This window comes from Sardina pilchardus, chromosome 1 (genome assembly GCF_963854185.1).
Source record: "Sardina pilchardus chromosome 1, fSarPil1.1, whole genome shotgun sequence".
Lineage (NCBI taxonomy): Eukaryota > Metazoa > Chordata > Actinopteri > Clupeiformes > Clupeidae > Sardina > Sardina pilchardus.
In genome coordinates, this window is record NC_084994.1 from 50,199,837 (window position 1) to 50,214,915 (window position 15,079).

The following is a 15,079-nucleotide window of genomic DNA, read 5'->3' on the forward strand; positions in this document are numbered from 1 at the left end:
AAGGGACACTTCACCGATTAGCATTAAGCTTTGTATCTTTAGAAAACCAGTCATGTTTTTGAATGGTCGTGCATCGTTCCCTCATTTTGCCTTGAGATGGGAGAAATACGGATTTCAATGAAACCCATGAATAGGACTGATGATTTTTACATCATTGAAAGCAGGAAGTCCAACATTGAAATTCGTATTTCTTCCATCTCAAGGCAAACTGAGGGAATGATGCACAACCATTCAAAAACATGACTATACAAAGCTTAATGCTGCAATGCATACATAGACTATGTAGGTCAGCAAAAAAATAAAAAGCCAATAGGAGAGAACCAACAGAACTCTTCTTTGAAAGTATGCGGTAAACACATGACCGTAAACTTCACACCTCTTTGGATCAGGAAATGCTGACCAGAAGCATCAGCAGTTCCAAGAAAAGTAGACAATACGAATTCATTTTTACATTCAATGACAACAACCTGTCTGGTTTGCAGAAGGATTAAAAAAATACACTACATAAAACATGAACTCAAACAATTGGCAGCGTTGTATTTTCTTTTTTTCATAACTCCATAAAATGCCTGGCCCATACAAGTATAAATTCTGGTGCCACCAATGCTTCCCCCCCATTACTCATGAAATGTTTTCTGATTGCTATTTATCAGTTCACTTCACTTACTAATAGTTCTGTTCACCTCAGACTTCACTGCACTGGACCCACTGCAGGGAACAGTCTGAATGCCTCAAACATTTACACTGACTACACCACACGGCATTACGGTACTTGCATACGGTAAGTTGGCTGTGCTCATTAAATCTCTCCTGAAAAAACAAACAAACAAAATGTTTCATCAACCAAATTATAGGGCAGCACTGACTATAATAGTGTGTACAAATCTGTTATTTCCAAAGGCTGTATTTTATTCCAAAACCACTTTCATGTTTTCAAGTCAATAAAACCTGGACCATTACGCTAACAGCACCATTCTCCCAAACCCAGACGCCTAAAACAAACAACCTGGAAACCAAATTAAGCAAATTTTTATTACAATGTATTATCCAAAAAAACAGTACAGAGGTATAGACATTTAACCCTGAATTACTGTATACAGGAGACACAAATGAACCATCAACTGGAAGCCCTCACCAAGCATAATGTTGGGGACCTGCAGTCCAACAGCACTGAAAGGGTGCTGTGAAGGCTTCACCTAAGAGTAAGAGACACATTCCACTGGTAGAACTTGCCTGGATACTGGTGGCACAGTCGAGCTACTCCGGGTGTGTATGGGGGGAGAGGGGGCGCTGCCATACACTATACTTTGCACTACACTGTCTTTAAACAACCTGAAGGAGAGAAGAGAATCCACACATGTGTTAACCTGAAGAGTTCCTCTCTCCCCATTCTCCTGTCCCCCTGCTCCACTGGGGCGTGCCATGGCTGATCCGAGTTCCGTGTGTAGTTTTCCTCTTCGCTGCATTTTTCCCCCTCAAACACAGTTCATTGGTTTGGCTAATTAAAAAAAACAAAACAAAAAAAAAACACTAGAGGGGGAAAACGTTTAAGCTCCAAACCTAGTAAGACAGCTTGCATCAGTATCGTCCACCGGGTGACATGACCGGAGGCCTCATTGCCATTGACCCTGGTGGTCCCCCCTGGTAGGGTGGCACCATGGGCGCTCCCTGTCCATATGGGGGCATCCCACCAGGCATGTAGCCTGGCATACCCTGTGGAGGTGTGCCATACTGACCTGGAGAGAAATCACAAACATTACACTCCTGCATGTCCACTAGGCTTCGCTGATCAAAAGCCTTGGGCTTGAGACACGTATCATTATTATTATTATCATCATCATTACTATAATTATAAGGCCATTTCCAAATACGGCAGTCTCTCTTACCGTGCATGGGGTGCCTCATGCCCGGCTGCTGGGGGGGCATGCCCTGCTGAGGGGGCATCATGCCCGCCACAGCTCCAGCTGGGGCGGCGGCCATGCTAGCTTGGCCGGGACGCGGAATGAGCCGAGAATATCTAGCCAGCTGCGCCCGCCGCTCCTCCTGCGCAGGCACCGGAGAGAAGAGCGGGTCAAGGCCGCGCCACAACACAACCCACGTGCTCCACAACATTCACACAGGGGACAAGGCAACAACCACATCGCATCGGCATTTCAGTAACCTTCAACACACATCTGTTTCATCTGTACTATGAGCTTCCTTTAGTTTACTTCATTAAAACATTCCTCTCCAATTAATTTACTTACTGTCAAAAAAGGGCATACCACAAAACTCAAGAACTTACCAGCGAGATATCCTCATCTGGATGCATCAACTTACTGGTTGCACTCGTGGTGGTGAGAGTGGCGGGCTTACTTGAGACCGTGGCAGGGGGCTTGGCCACGGCGCTGCTAGGGGGGTTGGCGGGCGCGGAGGAGGAGGCGGCTGCCGCCTGGGTGTAGGCAGGGAATGTTGCTTTGGGAGGCTCTGTGGAGGGGGCCGAGGAGGCCGGCCCTGCTGCTGCCTGCTGAGCCTGTGTGGAGAGAACGCACCTGTTAGTCCCAGAGCACCGCAACTCACCACACACATCCAGGGGCATGCGCCTCATGGCTGCACTACACCACATAACCCTAGACAAGTCAAAGGCCATCGCATGGGTTCTTGCGAGTAGTGATCAAATGGGCTCACTAAAGGCGGTTTTCCACCGACAGCGAACCTCAGAACCTGGCGTTAAGAATTCTTTGAACCGTGGTGCTATCTAGTGAACCAGCCCGCACTTCCACCAGTTTTGAACCAAACCAAGGATGAGTCATCAACAAGTGTTGCAACAAAAGACCAGTTGTCCCATAAAACAGCAGAAACTAGCGGTTTAAAATGCTAGTCAACATCTGCAGGGTAATGCTAGTTGAATCGTTTTGTTTACTCATGGCAACAATATGGACGGAAAACTCATGCTTTTAGCCTTCTCCTCTCTGAATTGCGCAATGACACACTGTAACCACTCAGGTTTGCAGGAAACACCTACTATTTTTTGCCACGTTCCGAACCGGCTTTTGTTAGGTGGAAAAGCTCTGAGCGGTTCAAATGGTGGTTCGCGAACGGGAACGGAGCCGGTTCTCTGTCAGTGGAAAAGACCTAGAAGAGCATTTTAAGGGTTCTGGTCCTTTTGGTTGGGCATATCGGACTACAGGAGGCTAGAACAGTGGTCTCAAACTCCCACCCTGCATACCAAATCCAGCCCATAAGACCTGCGGGCACCTTTGTTGATCTGTAAGAAGATTCCAGTCACACACCAATTTTGTTTAATCGTTTTCCAGTCAATATTTTACTGGCTATGTCCTCAACTAACATTAGTCTTGGGACTGCAGACACATCAACCAATGTAATTTGTGTCAGAGTTGTTGTTTCAAAGTATGTGGTAGTGGTCACAGCTAGTGGTAGTGGTCACAGCTACGTTAACACCATTTTGAAGAAGGAAATGTTGAGCAGAAGCCCCCCCCCCCCCATGCCCTATTCCACCTGACCCCCATACAGAATAGGGTCGACCAAACTAGAGCATGTACACACCAGTGGCGGCTGGTGGTTTTAGAATTAACGGAGGAAGGTGCGTGCGCGGGGGGACGGGGGGTGGGTCTTTCAGAGGGGAAGTTGTTAAGCCCATATTATGGTTATGGATATGATTAAATGCCAAAGTAAGTAAATTGGAATTAATAAATACAATTATTTGTACCCCAGCTTGTTTGTATAATTTTAGCATCCTGTACTGTTTTATACCCCTCTACTGCAAGACAATTCATGCACTGAAAATGTGCAAATATTTCTTATAGTTTTCAGCCGATTGGTAACGTGAATTGTGAGCAGCTGGGTAGAAGTGTCAAACTTCTAAAGCAAAGGATTCAGGCTCTACTTTGATCCCCCCAAACCAGTTGTACAATCATGATCTAACCCAAGACGGTAACACAGACAGACATACATTACATTTAGGCTAGGCTAAACAATAGTCAAGTAGCCCTAGACAACAGCCCCTAATATGCTCATGGAGGCTCACGTTTTCATGAAAGCTTGACAGTGTGTAAACAGCAACATGACGTTCAGCTAGTGAAGGCTACAATACAAGAATGGCTAGTTAATCTTGTTAAAATTAGCTTAAATTCGTTTTCAACTAAATTAGACCTAAAAAGTTACAGAAATGTCTTCGTTCAGACATTCATTCATTTACTAGGTATGAGGCAACATATATTTTCTATTTTCATTGCTCTCTCCTTTGCTATGTAAGTTAACTGACAGACTTACCCTAGCTAGCTGCCTGCTACCATTGGAGTTTCTTATACGTCTTTCTGCCGTTCTGACTCTGTAAGTCCAGTGAGTGACACAAAGTTGGATGCTCAATCAAACTTTTGATTTATTAACAACTAAGCAACTGAAATGATTAAGTTAATTTTCGATCCACATGCTCGATTTTCCTGCGGCATGCCAACTTCAACTACAGTTATCCTGCATTTCTGATTGGATATTAGCAGCATGAGCTCCACTGATTGGTTTATTGATGAAGGCACTTCCGCAGAGGATCTTCCTCCCTTTGGCCATTCACTTGAATGGTATTCACGAGCCACGGGGGTCTGGAGAGTGTATAATGGGCGCTAATGGGGGTCTTGAGGAGGAAGATCCTCCATGCAGTAATTTTCAATTGCGATAGGGGTCGCTTTCACAAATCTGACTGATTTCAGTAACATTGCGCTTGAAAAGCAATTCGTTTTATGTTGTTTTAGTTAGGAAGTTGGTTAAATATATGTATATTTAATTAATTTAATTTCCCTGAAAAGTTTAGGGAGGATTGTCCTCCCTTTCCTCAATGGACGAGCCTCCTCTGGTACACACACATGCAGCACTACTTAACCACAACTATTTCAACTTCTTATGAAGAGCAAACTGTTCATCATTAAAACCAGAAAAACAAAACAAGCCAAAACAGTTCTCTACGTAAACTAGGGCTGCACAATTTTGGGAAACTTATCTAATTGTGCTTTTCCTGACAGTTATTTGAAGCATAATTTTTTTAAGTCAAGCTTCAATTCAATATTTGAGATTTGGCTACTACTTCTGACCTGGTGAGTGAGCACGCCAAGTGCATGACTGCCATGCAATGAGGATGTTAATGAGATCATACATTAGATTAATCTTTGAAACAGAGCTGAAAACAGCATGATTATTTGCAGCATGTGAGATTAGGTCGTTGCACGAGTTCAAATGGCAATTTTGATGAAAACTTGATAAATTGTGCAGCCCTATTGCAACCACAGCCCTGGCCATGCTGGCCCACATGCCTGCACAGTGCAGCACAGACGAGCACACAGGCTGGTGCGTACTTGTGCCGAGCTAGGAAACAGGGGCTTAGAGGTGGACCCTGGGTCTGAGCCCGTGGAGGCTGGGCTCGTGCTCGGGACACCCGGCCCCATCTGGAGCACAGGGAGAGAGCACAGTCACACACCAGTCACTCACACCACAGCCACCACACACAGTACGGGGCTGACTGAGACTACAACCCACAGGGAACACTTCACTGGGTGGCACTAATTGAAAAGGGACATTCTGTGATCAGCGCAGTAACATGAACAATTTATTTTTCTGCAAGTATTTACAACGTTTAAATAACTAATCCAGCAGATAGGGATGCCCTGATACCAGGGACGATAAATATAATAAATGTAAACTCTGTAGTGAGAACAAGCAGATGGAGGACAAAACTTCAGAGCGAGAAATCACCGCTTAATTCAACGGACTATGCATAAGTCTCCTTCACTAACTGCTTTGGTAGCAAACTTCTCTTTTCCTCGCTCTATGAGTCATACTCTATGCACTTAAAGGAGTCACTTTTACAAAGATCCTTACAGTCTAGGCCAGGTGACTTGTTTTGTTGTCAGTTTAGGCATTATTATTTATTTTTTCTATTGTGATGCACAGAAGAGTCAGACACTGTGCACCACAATTAAAAAACAGCTAAAACTCAACTCTGCGTTCTTTGACGATCCTTTTCCAGCTCTGTTATTTTGCATTTTCAAAAATGTTAAGTCCAAAAACAATGTAATGGTTGGGTATCAAATAGAATATAGATGCAAAGACTGTTTCTTTATCAATTTAACATATTTTATCATTTCAAATAAAATGTCACAATATGTGCAGTGGCTGTGAACTCTTGTTTGTGTTTATTATCTCCATGACGACAGGAGAAGACCGAGGCAGAAGTCTACTAGGAAGCGCTTGAGACCGTTTCAGTTTGAGAATAAGACGGGGTGCATCAAAGGATCAAAACAGTAGCTGCCAAAGAGAATTGTTGATGACCGAACAAGTGACTGTAAAATAACAAATCTTAACGTGTGATTAAAAAGAAAACTTGACGTGTTGCGCTTATTCCTTAATTGAATAAACGTGCTAACACTAACAGCACTAATTTCCATGCCTAATAGTTATTTTTCTGGTAGAAATCTCAGTACTTGGTATCGGCAAGTGCAGAAATGTAAATTGTACGGTGCGAAAAATTGTGTTAAAATATGGTATCGGTGCATCCCTTCTGGCAGACAGATTCCAGTGTATGAGGAACATAATACAAGTTTCAATTCCAGTTTCTTCATTAGATTTGGGATCCTGAAACTATTCGCTCATTGGGGCTTCTGCATTAAAATTATAATTGTCTATGGAGTTTTTTTAGTACAAACTGGAATTCTCCCTTTAAGGCTTAAAGTAGTTTGAAAGTGGCTCCAATCTTTGACTTCATCAAAGGGAACAATATTCTGCCGATTTGCTACATCATGTGTTCATCTCCAAGTCATTGGGAAGCAATTCCTGTCTGACCTTCATTTGGCAGTGTGGATATCAGCTACTAAGACATAACAGCCAGGCTGAGGTATTGACTACCACAGCTCAGCACACGGCACAGTACCTGAGCAGCGCTGGGGAACAGGGGCTTAGTGACAGCGGATGGGGCGGTGACGGGGGGCACCGCAGGCCTGGCGGGCATTCCAGGGGCTGTGCCCGGGGCAGCCGGACCCATGGGAGGCATTCCGGGACGGACGACATGGGGTGGCATACCTGGAGGAGAGACACCCACAGAGCTCTTAGATTTGCCAACTTCATCCGCCTCGCTCAGAGGGATGGAAATCATGGATTGATGAATGCAAATGTGCCTGAATTGGGCAAGACTACTGCTTTGCTGGCCACAATATGACTATGCCAACAAAGCAGACTGGTGTTCCATCTGAATGAGAGTGCCTCAGAGGAGGTAGAGAAAGAGAGGATCAGAATCACAACAGGGTGGCGGCTCACCTGGAGGCATTCCTGGCATCATGGGCATACCAGGCATCCCAGGACCATGTGGCATCATACCACCATGCATGGGCATCATCCTGCTCACAAACACAACAAAAACATCAAAAGTTAAATGCCCAGTAAGGAAGTAAAGGAGAACCCCAAAAGTTTATACAGAGAAACCAGTCAGAACACTCACCCTGGTGGCATGCCTGGCATCCCTGGTGGCATCCCATGCATCATGGGTGGCATGCCGGGCATCATCGGGGGCATTCCTACAGGGACACAAAACCAAGACACATCAGGAGATTAGATCTCCCCATGTCCCTCTGTCTACCGCACATCTCCCCATGTCTTACCGTACATCTACCTTTAATCTCCCCATGTGTCTCTGTCTACTGTATCCACTTGCGTGGCTCTCAAGAGTACCTGAGTAGCCGGCGGGGGGCATGCCCTGTGGCCTGGCGCCCGGGGGCATGCCGGGCTGAGCCATCGGGGGAACGTATCCAGGCTGCGGCTGGGCGACTGGTTGCTGAAAGGAAGGTCCAGGCTCGTCATCGTCCTCCTCATCAGAGTCATCTTGGTTATTTTTCTTCTTCTGGTTTTCTGGCAAAGTAGATCGTATAAACATGCACGTCAGTCTCAAAAATTAACTTGTCTTTGTTTTAAGCGTAATCAACACCCCACTACTCCAAGGGTAGCTCACATTGCAAGTACGATAACGTTACATCTCAAACCACATCAAGCAATCACGCACATTACAGTGAGCAACCCACTCATCTTGACTTATGCTGTAGGGCAATGAAATAAATCTTGCCCCATGCCCAAATATTTAGTCCTGTGAGAGAGATTCATGATTTCAGCCACAAGCATAAGCAAGCACAACCAAATCTCAAATTATGTGATGCTATGGGCAAAGCAATTGACCAATAAAGCAACACGTACTGATTAAACTTGGCTTTATGTGGTCCACTAAAAATGATACTAATTTGGTCCATCGTCATTACTGATTAATGTGTGCAGACTGTCAGATTAAAAACTACTTCACGTTACGTTACTTTGGCCAGAATTCCTACAGTCATTACGGATTAAGTAGCAATATTAAAAACAATGAGCACACAGCACTGTGTCTGCACTCTGAACACAATGGTGAACAACAATATACCTTGCAGACACCACAGATGCAGTTTCTCTGCTTGGAGTCTGCTTTCAAGGGGGAAATGCTCAACGTGAAAGGTAGGCTATAACATGGCACATTGTTACACAATAGCAATCAGTGGTCATGAAATGGCTCATGAGCATTGGCTTAACCTGTTCCCATAAAATGGAAGTAGGAGCAACGAGTATTGTTCTACACATACGGCTATGCTGTATGGCCCTACAGTCGAGCATCTCTCCCATCTACAGGATCAGCATTGTACTACTCATCCACTGTTGCACAGGCCACACGCCAGATCTGTAAGGACAACATTTGGCTGCAGCTGGAAAGGCTGAATTTTGCATCAGAGCATAGACCACATCTGTAGACGTATACTAGGGCCTTCATGTTACATTATGCATTTCTCTCTCAAATCACAGCACATATGAGGGAAAATACAGCTCTGATGTTATCAAGGGTGTGTACATTTGGTCTGAACATTTGGCTGCAGCTGGAAAAGGTTGAATCTCATCTATTCAGAGCATAGACCACATCCGTAGATGTATACTAGGGCCTTCATATTATATGTGGCATGATTTGAGAGATAAATGCATAATGTGAGAGAAAATACTGTTTTAATGTTATCAAATGTTATGTAAAGGTACATTTTCAATTATAATTTTCCTGTCAAGTGTCAACACAACCCCTGCACCCCCAATAACTTTGCAGTAGAAAACAATAACAATAGGGGCGGTTCTCATCTTTGACCTTTAGACAAGAGTAATGATACCATTACTGCTTGCAATTGCTCTGCAGCAGGCATTGATAAAGGCTTCCTCCTTTGCTTACTGGGGTCTTTCGGTGATCTGATGAAGACTAGCCGTAAAACCCATTCTTACAATGGCACAGGATTTCCAACCTTAAGCTCAAAACTACACAGTTCCAAGTGGAATTGACAGGTGCAATTTTTCAATAATGATATAAAAGCCAGTTACCAACTAAAACAAAAAAACACATGACATGGGTGGTGGGAGTGTACCTTGTGTTTTTTGCTCAAGCACACGCCGTCTGTCTTGCATATCTTTTTCTGGAATGCCTTCCATGCCGTAGATTTCCAGCTCTATGTCCGTTCTACCTGGGATAGCGTTGGGTACCCCATCGATTGTTTCTTTGTGCACCTGAACAGCAGACATTCATTATTAATACAATGGTCAATTGTCATCCAGGCTTAATGGCAAACAATTTGTTAAGAAAGCAAGATGCATATTGGACCTACCTGCATACAATGTATAGCTAAGCCAGGTCCAGTGTACAGCTTTTTATGACAAATGTGGCACTTGAAATGTTTCGCCTTTTGATGCTGAATGAGAATCTTTTCATCATCGAAGTCTCTGTTGCAATACCTTTAAGATTTCAGTTAAGAGAAGAACACTTGGAAATGTGAATGCAAATCAGACTAGAAATGCAATTCCCGAGGAATTACACGAGGGGATGCAATCTGCTGGGTAGACTTTTATTTTGACACATGTAGTTCAGGGAGAGCCAGAGGCAAAAGATTCTATAGTGGAGCTCTGTTCTAGAATCTTTGATTAAAAGTGACAGTTGGATTCACAGGGCAGTGTTCTAACTAGACTGGGAACTGAGAGTTCTGGCCCATTATGACATCACATTCTACATTAAAGTCTATGGGGGAAAAATACACTTTTAATTACAAATATCTCAAAAAGTATAAACTTCTCAAAAATGTCAAATAGATTGTCTAGTAGATATTTGGAAGATCTACGGAACGGTGTTTCAACCAAGTTTGTACGTTAAGCGGTTCGGGCTGAATAGCGCGCACAAAAAGGTAAAAAGAATAATAATAATAATAACTAGAGATGTAATTCCAAGGAAATTACGAGTGCATGAAAATGCAAAAATGGTGAGGACTTTTATTTTGAAACAGTTGTGGGTAGAGTAAACAGTTGAACAGGATATGTACTCTTTAAGAGAGCCAGAAAGCCTGAGACAGAGAGTTGCTGCCAGGTGGCTTTGAACACCTGGCTTAAGATTCTAATTGCTTAACGACTTCATTGTGATGTCATAATCCAATGTTAAGTCTATGGGAGAAAAAATGTTTTTAAAAATTCATATAAAATAAACGATAAAGTTTTCAAAGATGAAATTTACATAGCTGAAGTCACCTAAGTAAGACCTACGCAGCGCAGTTTGAATGAAGTCTCTACGTCGAACGGTTGAAGCTGAATTGAACGCACAAAAAGTGTGGAAGAAGAATAATATCGATAATAAGAATAAACAGTATAACAGTAGAGTGCATTTTCATGCACTCTAATAAGAAGCGACCGGATTTCAATAGAGGGGATGCATCCCCTCTAACTAGTTACACAGCTGCATAAAGTGTTACATGAGGTCGTATGGAACCAAACAGCCGTATAAACAAAAAAGACGAACCGTTAAGCTGGCCGACCCATACATAACAAATCAGATTCATAGGTAGGGAAAGCAGAACAATGTTGAGATGGTAATTAATTACGGATGTATTTACACGTGGTTACAATGTATCAAAGACTGCATTGTTATGCTCTTGTTAGTTAGAGACCGGTTACTTCTGCTTACTACGTCTGCAGCACACGAAGCATGTGAGTGGAACACAAACGCAAGCACACAAAGACCGGACCTAAAACCACTGTTTTGATACCATGTCTTAACTAGGAACACTCGATAACAATGTATCATAGTAGCCCTGTAGCTTTAGCTCTAACGTTACTGTTACAACGAGGTTGGGGAATGGATCACTAGCATGACGGTGCCTAACTAAAGAAGCTAACACAAATGTAGCCTACATACTAGGCTAGGCTGTAAGGCTACCCTATTATGCTAGTGCTAAGTAGAGCCCGAAAACAAGCGATGTGTAATCATTTCAAACAGATCAACATGTTTAAACCGCAACATAGAGACATCTGTTGATGGAATGGATCGTATAGTTTACTCAGAACGCAAATGCCCGACAAACGTTAAGACTACACAATTCACTAACAGGAACTGGTAAGTACAGCTAACGTTAGCAAGCTAATTTCCTTCATAGCTTGCTTAACGTTACAACACAAAACGTGCTGGGTGTTCTCTACCACAAAACATTGGGTTCAGAAACGCTTAGAGTGAAATTCCTTGAAAAGGATACCAGCACCAAGGTTTCATCTGCTTCTTCTTCTTTCGCCCCATTTCTTATCACTATATTTTGGTAAATCAAACAATTTCAAGACTAAAACAGTAACTTCCCAAACAGTGCCTGCAGCCGAAAATGGCGCCGTGTTGAGAGCGACTGTCTTTACCCAGAAGTCCAAGCGGAACCACGTGCATTTGGTTCCTTCAGTTTTTTGTAGGCCTAAAACTTACTGTACGTTACCTGTGAATCCAGGCTTTAGACCAAAAGTTTTATTGAGACATATTGCCTTTTTCATAGCTTTACTTGTACATCTCATGGACATGTGTGTCAGGTAGCCTATTGAGTTCGCCTGTCCTAGAGACTTCTAAATACTTTGTGTGCCCCCATTTCCCCTACAAAATGATAATGAAAAGTTCAGCAAGGTCCACAGTCAGGTGTATTAATCAAGCACCATTCAGTCTCAGTCTGTGTTCATAATTTAGGTGCTTCATTGTATACACCTGTGGACAGGGACTAGTGATTTGTGGGGAAAAAATGAGTTCAGTACAAAATAATGCCTGAGGTTTGCCAATGTTTGGCCAAAGGTAAACTTCCAGCAAAGTTCTGGGAACAATGAGGCCTAGTTTGCAAATGTGTTTGCCAGTGATTTGCCTCTTAATGTAACAGGTTAGATCTACACTTATGAATTACATATAATTACACAAGACATCTAGGCTGTATTACAGTTTTAATCTATTCACTGGTTTCATCAGGTCCCTTTCCACAGGTGGGTTAATCAAGCACCATGCAGTCTGCATTCATAATCTTGGTGCTTGATTTTCTACAGCTGTCGAAAGGGACGATGAAACCCATGAATTCATTTTATTCCATGAGGGTCTCTGGTACCCCCTCTCCCCCTGTCTGAAATATTATTGAGTTTATGTATATTATTTCTTAGTTATTTTTGTGAAATTACTTTTAAAATGCATTGTTTACACATCCTTCTAGCCACATGCCAAAATTCAATAGCTAGGTAGCTGGTATATTAGCACCTACAATAGTTGGCTTGTGTGAACTTTTTCAGGAGCTATCGGTGAAGCGAACTTTTCCATTTGAGAATGATGGAGTACTGCGTTCTTGAGCATGTTCAATGCTACAGAAATGTTTTTGTACCCTTCCCCAGATATGTGTCTTGACCTAATCCTGCATACACCCTCAACCGTGAGACCTTACATAATGTGCCTGTCCTGATGATGTCCAATGAATTAATTTAGGCACAGGTGGTGGACTGTAATGAAGTTGTAAAAGCATCCCTAGAAGTAGGATGCACCACAGCGCAATAGCAAGCATCATAACAAGTCTGAATACTTAAGTAAATGTTATATTTCAGTCTTTTATTTATTGGCGTATTGAGTGTAGATTGATGAAGGGAAAAATATTGAATGCCCTTAAGGATGAGTCTGAAACATAACAAAATGTGGAAAACTTGAAAGGGTCGCACAACATGCATTAACCAGGACTTGAGCCACAACTGAAATAGGGCTCGGCATAGACATATATAAAAATATGCTTGAACATCATCAACAATTCTGAGAAATAGCATGACACACGGCACCGCAGATTCTCACACACATTCTTGTATACTGATTCCACAAAACAGTGTGAAAGACAACACCCTCCAGTCACTGAGGTGAAAACAAGTGGCTTTTTTGATTGATAGCAACACTGTACTTGTTATAAGTGAAAACTTTTCAAACATTTTTGACTTTCAGCCTTTATTAGATATGACAGTTAATAAAATAACTTTGCTAGTTTTAATTAATACGTTTTAATTTACATAAAATGTACAGTGGGGAGAAAATTTATTTGATACCATGCTAAAGTTGCCTAAAAAGAGGAATATAAAATCATCATTTGACATATTGATCTTAATGTCTTAATTAAAAAAAAATGAAATAAAAAAAAAAATGAAATTAAAATAGCCCCACATCATCACATACCCTTCACCATAGCTAGAGATTGGCATGGTGCTTTTTCCAGTATAGGCCTATTAGCCTGTTTGATGCTCATTGAGCTCAATGCAAATCAAACAGGCTAATAGGCCTATACTGGAAAAAGCACCATGCCAATCTCTAGCTATGATGAGGGTATGTGATGATGTTTTTTTATTCTAAAAGCCAAGGGAACTTGATCAGGATGCATAATATGGATCCATCAAATAGCTGGCCTTTAAAAATAAAAATCTGCCTGCCCCTATATGTTAACCCTATGTGTTAAATTCCCATAGGGTTACATAGGGGGTCAAATACTTCCTTCCCTCAGCATTTAAGGAAAACATTTATTTATTTACGATACATTCTTCAATCACAAAGAAAATTGGTGTCCTTGGCGGTTTGATTTCTACTCATTTTTTTAATTAAGGCATTAAGATCAATTGTCAAATGATGACTTTATATTCCTGTTTTAGCATGGTATCAAATACATGTGCTCCCCACTGTATATACATTGTGCACATAATTCTTCAGTTGGATAGCTCACACACTTTTCACTCACCACATGACAAACCAACGCAAATACCATGAGGATACACGTACAGAATCCAATGTATACGTGTGATGTGCTGTATGATGTACAGTACAGTGTGATGTACATGTTCAACTTTGAAATCACAGGAAATCACTGCATTGTTTCCATGAGCTGACAATGACATAATATAATTACAGCCCAAAATAATATATTTGTTCATATCTGTACGCATTACATCCTGGTTCAAGCCTCTCGGGTCATTTCCCGATCCCACCCCATCTCTCTCTTCCACCCGCTTCATGTCAGTCTCTTCCCAATAAGGTCAAAACACCCCAGAATAATTTGTTTGCCTTGCATATGACTCAAATTTCCCTTGGGCCGTATGACATCTGCACACTAGCATATTTTTGTTCAGAAATATTTTACAGTTTTTCACAGTTGCTCAAACACTAAACCTCATTCTCTGAATCAAATTCTCAAATGCCTGAACACATTTATTGAATTATTCCCTTTTTTGGCAAAACCATAGACTACTTTCACCCACTTTCACCCATTTTACCAAACTCATTAACCCTTTTTGCAAAACTGTGAACACATTGTGCATTCTGATGCACTTCTTAATTATATTGATAACCAAACAACACAGAAGTTGAACACAATTAGTGCACAGTTGTCTCCATTTGAACACTACCACTCAAAATTGATAACACTTCTGCTAATGATGTGACAACCAATACAAGTCAGTTCAGAGTTGACAGAGACGCAGGGGACAACAAGTGTGTGTTACAGTAAAAGTGGGGTACAGAGGAGGGTGCAGGTAGTGTTTTGAGGTGATTGTTCAGTTTTGCAACAAGATTGAAGGGTTTCGAGAATGTAGTTTGAGAAATGAGTTTTGTGTTCACAGTTTTGAGAAAAAGGTAAAGAGTTCTGAAAAAGGTGTTCTAGCAATTGTGAAAAACTGTAATGAGATGATCATAATCCACACCTAG

The 15,079-nt window shown here is 42.1% G+C and overlaps 1 protein-coding gene across 1 annotated transcript; it reads right to left on the reverse strand.

Annotated features, from left to right (window-relative positions):
* Window positions 1–1,013: 1,013 nt before the first annotated feature.
* Window positions 1,014–11,961, reverse strand: znf207b (zinc finger protein 207, b). The gene is made up of 10 exons (XM_062548466.1): window positions 11,601–11,961; window positions 9,696–9,822; window positions 9,459–9,597; window positions 7,711–7,887; window positions 7,481–7,556; window positions 7,300–7,379; window positions 6,917–7,065; window positions 2,285–2,512; window positions 1,887–2,043; window positions 1,014–1,736 (listed from the first exon to the last, which is right to left on the reverse strand). The coding sequence occupies exons 1-10, from the start codon at window positions 11,639–11,641 to the stop codon at window positions 1,579–1,581; spliced, it is 1,332 nt and encodes a 443-aa protein (XP_062404450.1). The 5' UTR covers window positions 11,642–11,961; the 3' UTR covers window positions 1,014–1,578.
* Window positions 11,962–15,079: the final 3,118 nt, after the last annotated feature.

Excerpts from the sequence above, each read along its gene's own strand:
- znf207b (XM_062548466.1), bottom strand. The coding sequence starts at position 11,641 with ATGGGGCGAAAGAAGAAGAAGCAGATGAAACCTTGGTGCTG. Across the intron at positions 7,888-9,458 it reads GCTTGAGCAAAAAACACAAG|AAAACCAGAAGAAGAAAAAT; the intron begins GTACACTCCCAC and ends CTACTTTGCCAG. Across the intron at positions 7,380-7,480 it reads ATGCCAGGCATGCCACCAGG|GATGATGCCCATGCATGGTG; the intron begins GTGAGTGTTCTG and ends GTTTGTGAGCAG.